Source organism: Chrysochloris asiatica, unplaced genomic scaffold (genome assembly GCF_000296735.1).
Source record: "Chrysochloris asiatica unplaced genomic scaffold, ChrAsi1.0 scaffold00001, whole genome shotgun sequence".
Classification (NCBI taxonomy): Eukaryota; Metazoa; Chordata; class Mammalia; order Afrosoricida; family Chrysochloridae; genus Chrysochloris; species Chrysochloris asiatica.
Window position 1 is genome coordinate 19,551,132 of NW_006408519.1, and position 17,603 is coordinate 19,568,734.

The window sequence follows — 17,603 nt, forward strand, 5'->3', positions numbered from 1 at the left end:
ACTTCTTTTAAAAAAAAAAAAAAAAAAGCAAAAATCACAAGCAAATGACTCCTTGTAAATCAGAATTATATATAGAGAAATACCCAATATAGCTACTAAAGCATAAAAAAAAAAAAAGGATAAATTTTAAATAGATTTTCACTGACTGAGGACTATGGTGGTTTATTATTCTATGTTGATACTAGCTTTAAAATAAGCCCTTACCTGTGGTATTTTTGTGGCTAATCTTATTTCTAATTTATCAACACATTATCTTTATTCAGAATGTTTCAAATAAAAGGGTCTTTTCCAATGTCTATAACCTCAAAATTATTTCATACCTCCAATGGAGAGAAAAAGAATATCTAAAAAGAACATGTTAAAGAAAAATATTTTGCAAAATTGTATTTAAAAAAAAAAAAAGAGATGAATTTAAAAAAATTTCATCTCTTGAAATGTTATTTTTACACTGAACTTATTATCAATGTAACAAAAACATTGTGTTGGAACTGAACACAAACTTTTCCTCAGATGTGGTCCATGTTCTAGTACTAAAATTGATAGCAACAGAGACAATTATGAAAGAACTAATCTAAGACGACTTGAGGTTATTGGCTGATAGCCAAAAAGCAAAACCTTAAAAAAAAATAAAAAAGCTTAACTTGTCAAAAATCACTGTTCAAATACTGAAGTTTCAAATAACTCATAGAAATCGCTAAAGGCCTATCTAAGGGCAAAAACTATAGTCAGAAGAATAATTTTATAATCTACATATGGAATATTTCTGCACTGTATGTTGTTGCTGCTATTAAGTACTATCACATAGGTTCCAACTTATCAGTGACCCTTCTAGGGGTTTGAGAAGCAGCTGGTGATTTGAACTGACAACCTTGCAGTTAGTAGTCCAGTACTTATCCTACAGTGCCACATCAGGACTACAGAATATAGAGTGAAACTCAATGATTTGTTTGTTTGTTTGTTTACCACATTTTAACATTTTTATAATAAATCTAATTAAATGATGATCATCTCAGGCTCAGAATATTTTTACTATGCTAATTCCAGTAATCACTGTTCTCATTTGGAACCATAAGAGCCAACCAATCTACTTTGGGATAGGGAGAGAGGGTGTTACAAATTTATATTATTTTAAATTAGTACAATGAGCATGTTGGCTCCATATGATAAGCACTGGACTGAGAAACACAAGGTCCATAGTTGGAGCCAATCACTAGAAAGGAGATAGATGAGGCTTTCAGCTCCCACAAGATTTTAAAAGCCTTGAAACCCTGTACAGGGTTGCTTTGAGTTGGAATTCAAGAAGGTACTTAACAACAAATAGGAGAAGCAAGCCAATTCCAGGAGTAAATACCACATATTCTTAATTATGTACATATTCATAATCTCCTTTGGGGATTACAGTAACAAATATTTCTTCTTTTACAACAGCATAATTCTGAGCTGATTTCATTTAGGCTGATAGAATACAAACAAACCTTAGAGACAATATCATTTGGAAGACAACCTTTTAGCGGGGAAATGCAAAACAAAACAGAAAAATGCAGTACGAGCAGGATTATAGAGCTGAGGGCATTATTCAGATCTCTCCTCTCTGCATTGGACCCAATACTGCCACTAGCCCAGAATGAAGGTGCTCTACAGAATACTTGAGTGGGAAAACAGTCTAACCACGGAAAATGTAAACTTCCTTTCACCACAGGAGGACTTGTGTTGCACACCTATTATGTGCCAAGCACTGAGAATAAAACGAAAACTTCAACATGCCTGTAGTTTAGTGCAGAAAGCTCACAAGTCAATAAATAATGGTGTCAAAGTAATTAAGGCTTCTGCTAAGATGTATCGGCTTCCAAGACAGCAAAGAGGAAGAGCACCGCGCCCAGAGTAACAGGTCAGAAGGGCTTGTGGAAGGAGGTGATCAGTGGAGCTGTGGACAGATGACTGGACATTTGAGATGAGCCTCAAAGGTAGTAATCATGGAAAGGTAAAACAGTGGAAGACCGATGCTGTCCAGAAAAGTTGAGAGGGGCTGGGTATTACCAAATTTCAAATGGCATGGTTCCACAATAGTACCTGCTCCATAACTGTGCTATACATTCACTAGTCTTCTGCTAACTAACAGCACAGTCCAGGCTCACTGCTACTGAGCCAAGTCCAACTCAAAGCCACTCCACCCGTAGGATACAGGAGGACTGCGCCTTAGGATTTCTAAGATAGTCAATCTTTTGTTGTTGTTGTTGTGTGCCATGGAGTCGGTTATGACTCATAGCGACCCTGTACAGGGTTTCCGAGGCTGTAAATCTTTACAGGAGCAGAAAGCCTCATCTTTCTCCCGCGGAACAGCTGGTAGTTTCGAACTGCTGACCTTAAGGTTTGCAGCTCGATTCATAACCACTATGCTACCAGAGCGCCTTAACCTCATCTTTCTTCAGTGGAGAAACTAGTGGATTTGAACCCACTGACCTTGTGGTTTGCAGCCCAATGCTTAACTCACTGCATCACCAGAGACCTTTTTTTTGAGGTTGTTGTTGTTAAGTGTCATAGAGTCGGTTCCAACCAATAGCAACCCTGTATAGAGTTTCCACGGAACAGCTTATGGGTTTGAACTGCCAACCTTGTAGTTTACAGTCCAGTGCTGATCCTACAGCGCCACACCAGGAGTCCTTTTGAAGCACAGTGAGAGACGATTTGGAAAAGCAGTATTTTTTGGTTGTAGTTGCTGTTGAGTGCCATTTTGGGGGAGCCTTTTTAATTGATTATACAAACTAGAAGGTGGATCTATACTTTCTATGAAATAGAGAATGACTGACGAATAAGGATTTGAATAATAAAGAAATAAATAGAAGGACTCGAGGAAGTAATGAAGGGAGAAAGGAAGAAATGGAAAAGATAGAAAAGGAAGAATTAGACAAGAAGGAGGGAGAAAAAATAATAGAAAACTAAACAAAACAGGAGGAAAAGTAGAGGAAAGGGAGGTTAAGGAGAGAAGAGAACAAAAAGGGAGATAACAAAAGAGAACAGAAGAAAAAAAAAGAAAGAAACAGTAACCAAATGGAGTTGATTCTGACTCATAGCAACCCTCTAAGACAGTGTAAAACTTCTATGGTCTCCAAGACTGTAAAACTTTACAGAAGGCTGCCGAATCTTTCTCATATGGAGCAGTTGATAGATTCTCATATGGAGCAGCTGACAGATTCAAACCACAGCCGAGCGCTTAACCACTGTGCCAATAACAACTTACTAAATTAATATTAAGGGTTGTGTTGTTAAGTGCTGTGTAGTCAGTTCTGACACACAGTGACCCTGTATAGGTTTTCTGAGGAGCAGTAGGTGGGTTTGAATCATCAACCTTGCGGTTAGCAATCTGGTGCTTATCCTACAGCACCACATCAGGACCTCCAAATATTAAGGGTGGAGGCAGCAAAAGAAAAAAGCAAGGAGTGAAGGAAGGAATAAACTTCTTGAGAAGAGAGAAATAGAAAGAAATCCAGGATAAAAAGAAAATGCCAACATGCCTGTTGAGATTTCCAGCCTGATGGATTTGAATATAGCAGTACAGAGGAGAGGGGAGAAAAATAGTTATTTTGGGGAAGGAGTTAACAACTTCAGCTTCACATATGTTGACTTTGAGGTGTCAGTGGAATATCAAGGTGGAGCTACCCTTCAGCTGGAAAAACAGGTCTTAAAGCAAACCATGATTTATTGTAAGATTCCCAAATATGTTACCAGACACATGAAAGAATTCAAGTATTCTTTAATCTTACATCAACAGTTCATCTAAATATTAAAGGAGAACTGCTACACAGGTAGGCTATTTCTGTATTTCCCCAACGCCTCACTGGTCCCACACTTGGCTCACTCTGAGGATCCAGTGAAACAGTAGACAGCTCTAAGCACGGCTGAGGTATGCAGTGCACTCAAATTAGACACTCTAAAGGCCTTCAGATTTGTTGTGTCTCCACACCCATTCCTGCGCTTGCTCGTGGGCAGAGGATAAAACCTTAATTACACAGCCTTCGAGAACATAAATGGGAGCTGGGTGCATCTCCTTAACCTTTAATCTTCACAGAAAAACCAGCCTAAATTGTGCCTAGGAACTCAATGAACAGAAGATTACTCTCAGTTACTTTAATAAATCACGATTTCCTAAAAAAGAAAGAAAGAAAGAAAGAAAAACCCTCTCACTGAGGGGGGAATAGAAACTAAATCAAATGCCTGGATGGAAGGCGCCTTAATTTTGGAATAAAACTTTGTATCCCTACTTGATTGAATTGGAATCCATTCAGTATTCAATAATTACTGAATCACAATTTGTAACTGACAAAACTAATTGGTCTTAATTATTTCAATTACAATCCCAGTAAATTCAAACAAAATAGCATTACATTATGAGAAATAAGATAAAAATCTCTGAGAAATCAATGAATTCCCCAAATTCAATGTGAATCACCTAGCATGCATCAAACGGTCACCATCTGCCTGTCTTACATCTTCCTTACATACAACTGGCCTCTCTTCTATTGCTTTTCTATTTGCAGCACGGGCTTGCATTTGGTAAGGCAGCATATGATAGTGGTTATGAAGTCAGACTGCATCAGCCTATCTACCTTGATCTGCATCCCATTTTCTCCTCTTACTCAACTCTGTGATCTCGGGCAGGTGATTTTTATCCTATATGCTTCAGTTTCCTTGCAATTTTGAAAAATGGGCACAGTGAGAGTGTCAGCTTCAAGAGGTTTATGAAAACTGGTTAATACATGTAGAGAACTTAAATCCATATATACACATAAGAAACACTTAGTAAATGCTAGCTGTTATTAGAAGTAAATCCAAAATTGGAAAAAATAGAAGCTTGGTGCAATTTTTGATTGTGTAAACTATAGATAAAAGGAGTATAGGTCAAATTACAAGTAATAGAGCAAAATAAATTTCACATTTGACTTTCAATGAAAAGTAAATAAGGATTTTTCTGATATTCTGGGAATGCACAACATTCACTTCAAAGTTTAGAATAATATATATTAGAAAGAATTCAAGAAACCCATGGTTCTCCTAACTAAGCTCAATGAAAAATCCCAGAAAACAAAAGGAAAACTTCTCTGTAAACGTTCCTGCAGTGGGAGCCTTGCCTATGCATTTGTGTTTTCAACAGATGCAAATATATGCTGTACTTACAAAAGCCTAAGAAATAACAAAAGCATCATATAATCTGCTGACTTGATGTGGTCAACAGAACAAACATCAACATAGAAAACTTTCATCACCAAGAAAACTTTTATTAGGAGTTGAATAATGCTAAATTTGATCAGACATACTGATAACCAAGAATCTTTTTTCTCTTCTAAACACTGGGTCTGTAAAGAAATGTAGAGATTAAAAAAACTGACAGATAAGTTCTTTAAATGATAGAAAATAAGCAGAAAATCAAAAGGGTACTGGCATTTGTCTCACTGACCGTCATGCAGCAAAGTTAAGGGGAGGTCTGGTTAATGCGCTGGATTGCAAAGTCAGTTTGAACAGCAAGGTGGGCAGTTCAAGCTCACCAGTTGCTCCTCGGAAACCCTATACAGGGTGGCTACAGGTCAGGGCCGAATAACTCGACGCCGCTTAAAAACAACAAAAGTAAAGCTGTACACGAAGAAGTTCAAACTGTTCTCTCCAAATGGTTACATTCTCCAGCTCAACCATGGACACTGATGAAAATGGCCTGGCAAATACCAGAACTTCACTTTGCTTTATGGCCTTAGGGTAGGCATATGTTTTATTTTGCACACTTTATTACTTGTTAAAGAGATATAGTCTTGACTATATGTATGGGTTCATATGCCAAAATTCTCTACCATATAGACAGTCTGAATTGATTAAAATCTCATTCATCAGTTTTTTCTAAAGTGCAATTCTCCTCAACTTAGAAAAACAAAGAAACAGAACCTGCTAAGATCTACAACTTCCCTCCTCTTCTAGATCAAAGGAAGCTCCAAGGCAAAAAATAAATATTTGGAAATAAGATTCAAGAAAAGTCAAAATAGACTACATTGAGATTAATGTTCCCTGAGTTTTTTTTGTTTTGTTTTGTTTTGCTTTCAGCCCAAACTCTAATCCTCTGTTCAAATGAATGCACTGGTATATGCTAAGGGCCTATAAAGCTGATAGAGTTGAATATGCTGGAAATGCAAACACAGAATATGATTTCCTAGCTCCAAAATCTGTTTTTCCTATTGTCAACATGGCACATGAGGCAACTCTGATAAAAATATCGGAGATGTCATTCTCCTTGCTTAAATACAAGACAGTTAGTGGTGAGGCTAATGGTGAGATTTTTCTCTTACCCTTAGAATTTTATTAAGGGACAAAATGAATTTAATTGATGGAATCCAATAGCTGTCTTTTTGATGTCCTGAATTATGCAGAAAAACAGGAAAGGTTTACTAATATGAAAGGGCAATACATACATTATGAACGTTTATAAACACAGGATGGCTTAAACACTTTCCCGTGGGAAGCACAACTTGACAGGACTCCTACTTTTATAACCTGATCTGAGGGCTAAGAGTTCCCCCATAAAGATGATGCAATGCCCTAATGCACAACGCATTAAGCCCTAATGAAACAGCGAAGTTCACATTCAACAATGCAGGCCTCCATTCAGTGATAGTTTATATATAAGCATAATAAAACAGATTAAAAAGAAAGAAGCTGTAATTACTTTTTTGAAGGAACTCAATCTCTTGTCCTATTATTGGCCTCTGTCAGCCTCAAAGGCAAAACATAGGTAATAAAAATCACATGAGGACGTACCAATCATGCCACGCCCCTTATAAGATTTTAAATGTAACAATTCATAAAGCATGCAGGAAAAAAACAAAATTAGAAACTAAGATCCTGGTCATATATATCAACATTTCTTGTTTTTCTGATTTCAGAGTTGTACATGATAAAGCAAGGTATGTCAAAAAACAAAAACAAAAAAAAAACAAACCACTGTCACCTTATTAATAAAAAGGTATATGGGCGAGAGCAGACTGATAGACTTATCTGTTGATATTATGATGAGTGCTTAAAAGTCAGCTCCATTCCCTACTGGTGGCACTATTTACTATGCGGGACACACACGCACAAGCTGTTCAACACTATCTTTAATAAAAATTAATTCTTTGATTCAATTAGCTGTAATATAATTCACATGAAAGTAGATGGTGTCAACTCAAGTATGTCTAAATTGCAATCTTTCCCCAAATATATGTCAAATTTTGGTCAATAATTTGAACTCTGCACTGAAACTCTTAGAATCTGTTTAATTTTTCGCCAATGAAATTTCTCACACTTGCAGTCAAGTCAGTCCAAATTACATAAAACCATCCATGTCATACCAAAATGTACATCAAAGCCACAAGCTCTTTAAATCCCCTATTCTTGCTTTTGTTGTTTTTTTTCTTGGCCTAAAATGTCGTAAATCTATCATTAGCCACCAACTGTCCTGAATGTGAGGAAGGAAATAAAGACTAGCTTTAACTGAAGAAGATTAATGAATTGCTCATCTATTACTTCAATTAGTTTAAATTATATATGTAGATAAATAATTCCTGAAACTGAATGATTATGTGTCCATGTTGCTCATATTTACCAACATCTTTTTATCAGAATCAACACATGCCATTAACTATAAATTTCTGACAGAACTGCATCAAAGAAATTCTATAGTCAGCATTTTATCTCCCACAGATTTCAGTCTCCACACAGTTCATGTGCCAAGGAAAGAACCTCTCAAATGGCATTTCAGCAACAAAAGCGTGTATGGGTAAAGAGGGGAATTTCGGAGGTCCTTTCATTCAGTTTACGCCAAAAAGAAATTGTTTAATATCTACTTCAGTATAAAAATGTTGACGCCTTACTGATCGTCATACATATTTCTGCATCAACATCTGGTGTATGCAAAAAAATATTTAAGATTAGCATTTGGCCAAAAGTCTATTGAATGTTCCCCTTCATAAACTGAAGAAGCTGAATTCTGCTAAGATGTGTTTTCACACCCAATTGTTTCTTTGAAATAATCACCCACTTTTTTTCTATTTTTAGCAATATTATTTCTCTTTGAAAAGAATTGATCTTAACAAGATTATATTCCCACATAATGTCTCCTACCACTTTTTGTCTTCTTTACCGTGTGCAGCTCCAAGGATTTAGTAGACAGCATAGACTACGATCAGCTGTTTTATTTCTAGTCCTGTTAGTTCAAACTCAGATAGCTCAAACATCTGTTTTATTTCTAAAATCACTGCCCAGGAAAAGTGTTCAGCTCGTTCTACCCAAACATAAACTTTACTATAAATAACTAAGAACTTAACAAATAACTGTTGGGGGAAATGGAAAAGCATTTTTAAAAAATCTGAATTCCTCTTAAATATTGGCTTCAATAATCTTTGTTTCGGAGCCTTCCTGACAGCCTAGCTCAACTTCCCTCAGATGATGTCCCCAGAGTGAGCAAACTGAAACTGCTGCCGGAAATCCAGGTATTAACATCATATTACTTGCTAATTATAAAACACCGTTTCACATACTGACATTATTCACTTCTAACCCTTCTATCTAAAACACGTTATTTGCTTTCCAATCACAGTTTGACAGGAGAGTGTATCTGACATTAGACAGTGAAATGATCTTTAATAAGACAGCAGTTCAAAGCACGCAGCTTTCATGCATAATAACTATGCTGGCTGAAGTTGGTGCTCCACGGAAAACATTCTATTTGTGGAAATTCACAAAGTGAGATGGAATTTTCAGAGAGCTTTACAGAGATGAAGCTGGCTGTTTAAGGGTTCTTCTTTGTATCTCCTTCAAAGTGATAAGACTGTCATTCTGACATTTAAAGGACTTGAAAATTTCTCTTCTGGTTTTACCTACATGTACTGCAAAAATATGTTCACTACCTGTTATTCACAATTCCTTTGCCTGTATTTCTTTATTGCCACTAGGTCAACAGAGGTGTAAGGAAAATGTACTGTAGCTACTGAGCTGATAAAAATGACTGATACTTTCAGAGATTTAGCAGGCTACATAAGAGGATGTGATTTCATTAATTCTCAAGTACTTCTTCCAATCTTTCCTCAAGATGATTAATATAAACTTATATGTTTTGAAATTCCCCTGGCCCAATAATACAATCAAAATCTATAGGCAGTGACAAAGGCTAATACTTTTTCAAGATGACCATGAGTTTCAACCATGTTAAAATAACAAAAATTAAATGAATCTATTTCTTTAGACTCATTTCCACTTTTCATTCTCTTTGAAACTGTTAGTTCTCACTTTACATATGCTGCAAACTAAAGACAGAAAAGTAGATCAAAAAGGTATGACAGTTTTAATAAAAACATAGATCTCAATTATTAGCAAGTGCTTTCATATATTATTACCATTTTCTTGACATGCCAAAGAGGATGCTTGGTTAGCCTGCACCAAGGTCATTCTGTGTCCCTTATACTTGCAATCCCCATGACTTATTTTTAGTCAATACAAAAATTTTATTTTCAAATTTCTATTTACAATTACTTGACATTTACAGGAGTCTATCTCTCAACCTTTACTGTGACCCATATTTAGTTCAATTTGATCTCTAGTTGAGTATAAAAATCAAATCCTAATTCAAGATGTAAGAAAGAGTCTCACTGAAGAATAAACCTTACACTCTAAAATTAAAACAAGGCATGTTATTATCATGAGAACCATAAAGATTAGTGCCATATTTGGAAGATAGTGAAAACATCAAATTACCATGAAATATGTCCATAAACATGAAGCCTAGCTAATTCCACAAAAGATTACTTCCCAACCTAATAGAAATGCTGTAATTATTTCTCATGATGACAAGTTAGGGACAACTTCAAAAATCCTTATAAATGAAAATATAAGGAAAGTGGGACTCTTTTTCACTGGGCTCTAGTAAGCTACCCTTCTGGAATTGGGAACTTGGCTTTATCACACACGTATGAATTCACATTTCATTAATAGTATCTTTTCTGGTCTAGAGAGATCACAATACAAAGCACAAACCTGTACATCATAGGTCCCATTTAGTAAAACAGGCCTTGAAGAATTGATGTCCTGCAGCACACCAGAAAGCACAGAGCGGTTGACCTTCTGGAAGTCTTTGGAATGGCTGAACTGCACCATGTTATGAAGGGCCAAGATTTTGCTGTCCAGCTCAGCATCCTGCCTGGTGCGGTTATGCAGTCCTAAGTGATACTTTCGGAAGTGCTTAATCAAATCTGTGGGGTCGTTTCCATAGTAACCATACCCACAGATATTGCATTTAAAGTCCTGAAGCTCTGGAGACAGAGGTGCCGGGTCTGGGATGTCATTCACCAGTAAGTCAGTTTTGGATTTATTCAGTCTTACACCCCCATCTGAAGGCACTTGTGGGTTTTTTGAGGCCATTGAAACCGGGCTTGAGCCTTGACAATTGGCTTGATCACTCTGCGCTTGCCCTGTTTCCTCTGTAGCCGTTGGTGACATCTTATGATCTTCCTTTGTCTCCGATGATTCCCCTGATGGGGTGCAAGCCATATCTTGAGGGTCATCTGCCTCTGCTCTTTGAGGAGACTTCAAGGGATCACAGATTTCCCCAGCAGCTGGAGATGAGAAAGCCAACATATTTCTGTCTGTCACCTCATCATGCGGAAAGGAGGGAAGGTTTCCTCCCTTACCAGGGCTTTCATAATTGAAGCCAGCCTTCTCACTGAGGACTGAGCTTTTTAAGTCCTTCTTACTGCTAGACGATGGATCTTGGACATGCAAGTTCTGATCCTCCTTATTACTTAGCTCTGCAGCATCACTCTGATCCGTATTTTCTGACATCTGATCTACAGAAAAGTCTTTGTTTTTTCCAGATACTTTGCTTTCAGTACCTACAGGCTCCAGGGTCTGACCCTCGCCTTCACTAGCAATGTTTCTCAGAGGGGGGTTCTTTTTCCGGACCATATCTGTATAAATACAAGGAAAAGCAGAAACAGGGTTATTTGAAAGCTACAGACATGTAATCTAATCTAGAATATTTTATTTATTCTATTAAATGCTTTGCAATGTGTGTAATACAATACACCCTTCGGGGGTGGGGGGAATTCCTTTTTAAATGTTGCAAAAAGTTGAGGCTAAAGCAAGCAACTTACATTTAGAAATATTTTTGGTCACAAAAAAAATGGGTCATTTTTTATTTCAAAATGATTTTAGGAATACGGAAGGATTCCTTTTTACCAGAACCATCTTTCCTATTGCTGTTGTTGTTAAGTTCCAACTCATAGCAAACTTGTACAGGGTTTCTGAGGAGCATCTGGTGGGTTGGAACTGCTGATGTAATGATTTGCTTACCCTACAGCGCCACACCAGGAATCCTTCCTATTTGGTATTAGTTATTTTTCCTCCCAAATTATATTTTTGCCCAATTTACTTCTTCAGATATACTCAGTAATATATACGTACATATGTGCTCATATGCTTACGTATTTATGCATGATATATGTGTGTGTGTATGCACCAGTCTAAAAGTATTGCTACAATATTACAGAAATTTTTATTAAATAACAAAAATATAAAAGTGGAAAGTTCTTATTTCTCAATATATCCTCCATCTAGGTCTGTCTATCCACTTCAGAAGGTGGTGGTTCCCTCTCTCTAACCCTTTTCCGAAACAGTCTCCACTCTTCGATTTACACTACATCCAAATGGCAGTTTGGGCATCCTTTAAAATGTTCTTTGTGTCTTGGGAATGAAATGAAGTCTCAATGGGCAAGACAGGGACTGTAGGGTGGACGGGGTAAGGTTTCCCAATGAAATTATCTTAGGATAGAGTCTTTGCTACCCTGCAAAAATGAGTAGGTGCACTGTGGGGGAGGCAAAAAGGTCCTCAGCACAACTTTCCTGGCCTTGTTGTCACCAATGCCATTTTCTATTTACATAAAGCTTCTTCCTAATAATGACTGCAAAGTCACTTTGCACTGCAAGGTTGGCGGTTCAAGTTCTCCAGTCGCTCCTCGGAAACCCTATCCCTGGCTGTGCAGTGGGTTAAACATTGGGCTGCTAACCAAAAGGCCAGCTGTTTAAATCCATCAGCAGCTCTGCAAGAGAAAGATGAGGCAATCTGCTTCCATAAAGATTTACAGCATTGGAAAGCCTATGGTACAGCTCTACTTTATCCTCCGTAGGGTTGTGATGAGTCAGAACTGACTCGACAGTAGACGGTTTGGTGTCATTGGTTTTGGTGTTATACGGTTTTATCATCTGGCATGATAGGAAAAATAACCTAAATCCTGAATTCGTAAGCACAGCCTGGTAAAGCGTACCAACTCCATTATCAGAACACATTGGAAGTTCACTTAAGAAAATCTGAACTCAAACCACAGTGCACTGCCATTTTTTTAATTCAAAATGGTAAAATATTGAACATTTTGTGTGGCTCACCTTTACACGCCAGTTAAACTACGCCTTTGGGTGACATAGGTGACAGTGAGTAGAGTTAAAAAAAAAAAACAACTGTGTGACACATTTCTCTACCAGAGTGCCATGAGTCAGGACTCTTAAGGACAGACAGATAAGAAGCAATTTGTGTTGTGTCAATAGAAGAATATGCTAGCAAAGGCTCTTTGGAGCTGAGCTTCATGGCCTTTCCTTCTTCATTTCCCAAGTGAAATACTGCCCTGTACTGAAGTCATCACCCTAAATGTCTTCTGGAAATACCCACCTATGATTGACAAACCAAACAACTCTCTTCTACTGGCCAACTCTGCATGGGGTTAGATATGACAGAGTTAGTTATACTATGAATAACCAAAATGTTCTAAGAAAATCCAAATTAATAAACACATTTTAGTTCGTTTTCATTTATAATTTCTCACAAGTGCTGAGGAACCACACAGACTGCAAATCAATGGGTGTGCTTTTGCTTCTGAAAAGCTGGTCAAGCAAAAGTTTTAGAACATGAATCACTGACCACAGAAAATGCACTAGAGTATATAAGGGATTGTTTACAAGGTGAAAATTCTCATAGATCATATCATGTCAAAAATGTTGTATCTGCCTTTATGAAAGTATACTGCTCCTTCTCGTTATTAAGTACTGCCAGTGGGTTCTGACTCAGAGCGACCCTTTGTAGAGTTTCCAAGGAGCGGCTGGTTAAGTTTGAATTGCTGACTTTGTGGTTCAAACCCACCTTGTGGTCCATCGCTTATCGTACAGTACCACATCAAGACTCCCATTTGACTTACAGAGAACTATTTTCTATTTTATAAAGTAACAGATATTCCCACATATTAAAAAATGATGTTTTGGTACAGCAACTCTGGCTTGCCCTCCAGAATTTCATGATTGTTTGTTTTGTTTGCTTTCGTTTTTGTTTTCTATTTCACATAATGTCTTTAGTAACTACTGCAACAAAATCTTTCCTTAGAGAAAGCTGAAGAACTGTATCATTTATATTTTATTGTTTTCTCCAAAATGAAAAAAAAAAAGGCACAAAAATATTTCACCAAATAAACAGGTTAAACAAAAAGTTATAAAAATCATACATGAAATAGTGGACCCATGAATAAATGAGGACTCCTGGTGTGGCACTGTAGGACCAGCAGGGGACTGCAAACCACAAGATCAGAAGTTCAAACCCACCAGTTTCTCTTCAGAAACCCTATACAGAGTCACTGTGAGTCGGATCAACTTGATGGCACTTAACAACAACATGAATAAATGAAGAATAAATATCCTAATTTAAATTATTCTTCCATCAAAATGAAAAGAAAATAGTTATGGTCCTCAAATAATGCCAATGGTGATCAGAAAAATGGTACCGTTGGCAACAACAGTAAGGGAACTAAGATAAAATATGTTGAAGGTCATAGATATATATTTTTAAATATTAAAATCAGTAAGTTATTTTTCCAAACAAAGTAAAATTTATATCTTGTTAACCTTAAAAGATGCAATGGGTCACATAGTCTAATAACTAGTCATATTCAATTGGCATTCTTATTGCCTGGGAGAAAGGGTAATATAAGTAAATTATCATGTTTCCAAATTCCAGTTCCTTCTTTCAACCCAAGAACAGATATTTAGAACAAGTAAGATTCACTGACTCCTTATGGTGAATAGCTGTTGTTGTTAAGTGCCACCGAATCAGTTCTGACTCATAGCAACCGGAGCAGAAAGCCTCATCTTTCTCCACAGAGCAGCTGGTGAGCTTGAACCACAGCCCTTGGAAGCCACGGTCCAGTGCTTACCCGTATTGAGCCACTGTGCTCAATATGCTGAATGTTGTTGTTAATGTGCCATTGAGTCAGTTCCGACCCATAGTGGCCCTGCACAGGTTTCCAAGGAGCGGCTGGTGATCTTGAATTGCCAACCTTACAGTTCAAACCGAATTTGCAGTGCAGCACATTAACCCACAGTACCACACCAGGATTATGCTGAATAGAGCCCTTAACAATACACACTGCAGAGAATGTTAAACTGCTAAAACTTCAAAGAAGTATCAGGAAGGTCATTGGATTTTATTTTTTGTTGTGGAGGGCAGGGGATGTTCTTTTTAGTTGCTTCTTTTTTTGCTTTTTAATGTCACTAATTTACTTGACCATACTTTGAAGTCATATAGAAAAAAAAATTTTTTTACAGAACTATATCACCATAATTTTTCAGAGTGACATATTATGTAAATATAAGCACATTTGCAATACTTCTAAGTGGAAAGAAACTCCCCTAGCAAGTCATAAGTTAGATGCCATAAGACTATAGCCACCCTCAAGTTATTATCTCTAAGACAAACAACAGATTGCACTACGTTTTACTGTGTGCCAAGAACTTTTCCAGTTAATATTTTCACTTGAAAAAATGGATCACATACTTGTAAAATCATACCCAGCATTGACTTCATAAGGCATGTGGCTTTAGAGTGCTTTTTACAATGATTAATTCTATTAGTCAACTAGCAGGAGGTTAATGCAATTGTCTTAGAAGATGCTCGGAAGACACAGAAGACATTTTGAGAGCTGATCTGTATATCTGCAAAACAAAGAATAAAAAAAAATGTTGCCTTCCTAAATGATGTAAACATATTTTAATGCATCACCCCTAAAAGACATTAATATGGCAGCATCAAGAGCTGTTTAAAAGATATCTGGTTAAAAAAAAAAAAAAAAAAAGACCAAACCCTGAGTAAAAGCCTTTCCCTCCCTGGGTTTTAATAAAGCAGAAGAAAGAGGTACATGTTAGAAAAGTCTATTATAGGAGGATTCATTTTGAGGACAGACTGGCGTTGGTAAAATTATTTACCTCTAAATTCCCTCCACACTAACGACTACAATACTTACCTACACTAGAGGGCAGAGGGCAGAAAGATCTTAATTAATAAACATCAGCAATGGCTTTTATAGGGGAAAGTTTAAGAAAATATCAACACATCAAAGAGCCTTAGTCATCACCTTTGGCAATTCTATTGTAAACTTTACCATCATTCTACTAAATAGCAGTATTCCTCATACAAACTACACAAAAACAAAAATTAAAAAATGTTCAAAATGCCAGTTAATGTAGGTCCACAAAAGGCAACTCTTTGAGATAACGGAGCTAAAAAATGAAGTGGAGAAACAATCTAAGTGAAAGTCACACCCACACCCGTTACTAAGGACTCAATCTCAACTCCTAGAGACCCCAGTGTGTGTCACAGTAGAACTTCGCTCCGTAAGGTTTTCAGTGGCTGAATTTCTTTCCTCATCCCCAGAAGCCAATTACCAGGCCTTCTTCAAGCTGCTCTGTGTACCTTTTCGCTTAGTTGCCAAGATCTCTAAACATTTGCCACCCAAAGAACTCAGATGAAGGCTACAAGCATAAAATTACTGATTTCAGTCCTCTAATTGTGAGTTAAGACACAAACCTGGGGCAAGGAGATTAATGGTGAACGTTTACACTTTTACAACATCCTCCATAACCAATTTCAATCAAGTCTACTCCAACTCATAGTTCCTACAGGAAAGCGTAGAACTGTCCCATAGAATTTCCAAGGCTCTTGGTTAGCAAGCATTTTGCCACCAGGCCTCTTTTTCCAACTGTATATAAAGAAGTACTTTCTTAAACAGACCATGTGATGTTAGTGCATGTTATATACTAAGCTATTTAAGCATGTTGTGGTTGTTTTTGTTAAAGTGCCATCGAGTTGGTTCTGACTCAAAAAGACCCTGTACAGGTTACCAAGGAGCAGCTGGTAGATTTGAACCTCCACCCTTGAGGTTAGCAGTGCAACCATTAGAAATATATTGAGTCTCCCCAAAATGTTATATGTAATGTAGATTTCATTACTGAGATGTTAGAACTGCAAAGATCGAATCTTTCTAGTCTTAATTAACAAGATTTTCTTCTAAAGCTAAGTCTTAAAAGCTGCCTTTGGTCCCTTAGGAAAAATGTTTATAACTATAAAAAGTAATAGGATAGTGTCGTATTGTATTTCTGTGTTACAGTATCACTTAAAAGATTTATAAAATGGAAATACACATCTTAGGGCCTAATTCTGCTAACTATGTCATCTTACTCAGACGGCTTAAATTGGTTTTTATTTAAACCTTCTGTAAAAGACAGTGACTTAAGTTGTCATGATGGTATTTTCACAGCAACCAACTTTCGCCGTCGGAACCATTAGTGGGTTTGAACTATTGATATTGTGGTTAGCAGTCTAATGCTTAAACCGCTACATCACCACTAGAGTGACTTAGCAACAAGTAAAACCAAAACCAAATCAATCCACTGTCATGAAGTTGATTCCAACTCATAACAACCCTACAGCACATAACAGACCTCTTCCTTTGGGTTCCTGAGGCTGTAAATCTTTACCATCGTTGGCAGCCTTATCTTTTTCCCTTGAAGCTGCTGGCATTGGCTGAAACCACAGTTGCCTATGGTTCACTTAGTTGTTCATTTCCCCCAACATCCATCCATTCATTAAATGTACATTTGGGATAATGCACTGGACTGAGTGGTCGGTTTGAACTGCAGACTCGGTGGTTCAAACTCATCAGCAGCTCCTCGGAAACCCTACACAGGGTTACTTTCCAAGAGTCAGAGCTGACTTGACAGCACTTAACAACAACAACAACAACATGTGCCAAACTGGGAGCACGGTGGCTCCATATGGTAAGCACTGGACTGGGACCCACAAGGTCTGTAATTAGAGCCCACCAGCTGTTCCATGGAAGAAATATGAGACGTGTTGCTCCCCAGAAGATTTAAAGCCTCAGAAATCCTACAAAGGGTCCCTTATGAGTCGGAACCTACTCAACAGCACTTAACAACAATATGTACCATTAAGTAAAATGACCTTATTTGTATTCTTTGTCATTAATTTAAAGGGAAAGCTATTTTTAAAGAAAAAGAAAAATTATAAAGAAGTTCTCTTTCTCAAAGAAAAACAAAAGTCGAATGTATAAGAATACATATATGTGGGAGGGTCTGAGCATCTGACACATAAAGGTGTATGTGAATATAATTTTAGATATATATATATATATATATCAAGGAGCTCTGGTAGCGTAGTGGTTGTGAATCGGGCTGCGAATCTTAAGGCCAACAGTTCGAAACTA

At 37.2% G+C, this 17,603-nt stretch overlaps 1 protein-coding gene across 3 annotated transcripts in view; it reads right to left on the reverse strand.

Moving 5' to 3' along the window:
- TRPS1 (trichorhinophalangeal syndrome I) overlaps nucleotides 1-17,603 on the reverse strand; it is a 311,159-nt gene that overhangs the window by 246,296 nt on the left and 47,260 nt on the right. The window contains exons 1-2 of one of the 3 annotated variants that reach the window (XM_006830659.1): nucleotides 14,879-14,915; nucleotides 10,048-10,976 (exon numbers count right to left, since the gene is read on the reverse strand). In XM_006830659.1, coding sequence (XP_006830722.1) covers nucleotides 10,048-10,976; nucleotides 14,879-14,915 — 966 coding nt within the window. Of the gene's footprint in view, nucleotides 1-10,047; nucleotides 10,977-14,878; nucleotides 14,916-17,603 lie in introns of those variants that run through there. The other 2 variants (XM_006830661.1, XM_006830660.1) reach the window with 2 other exon arrangements.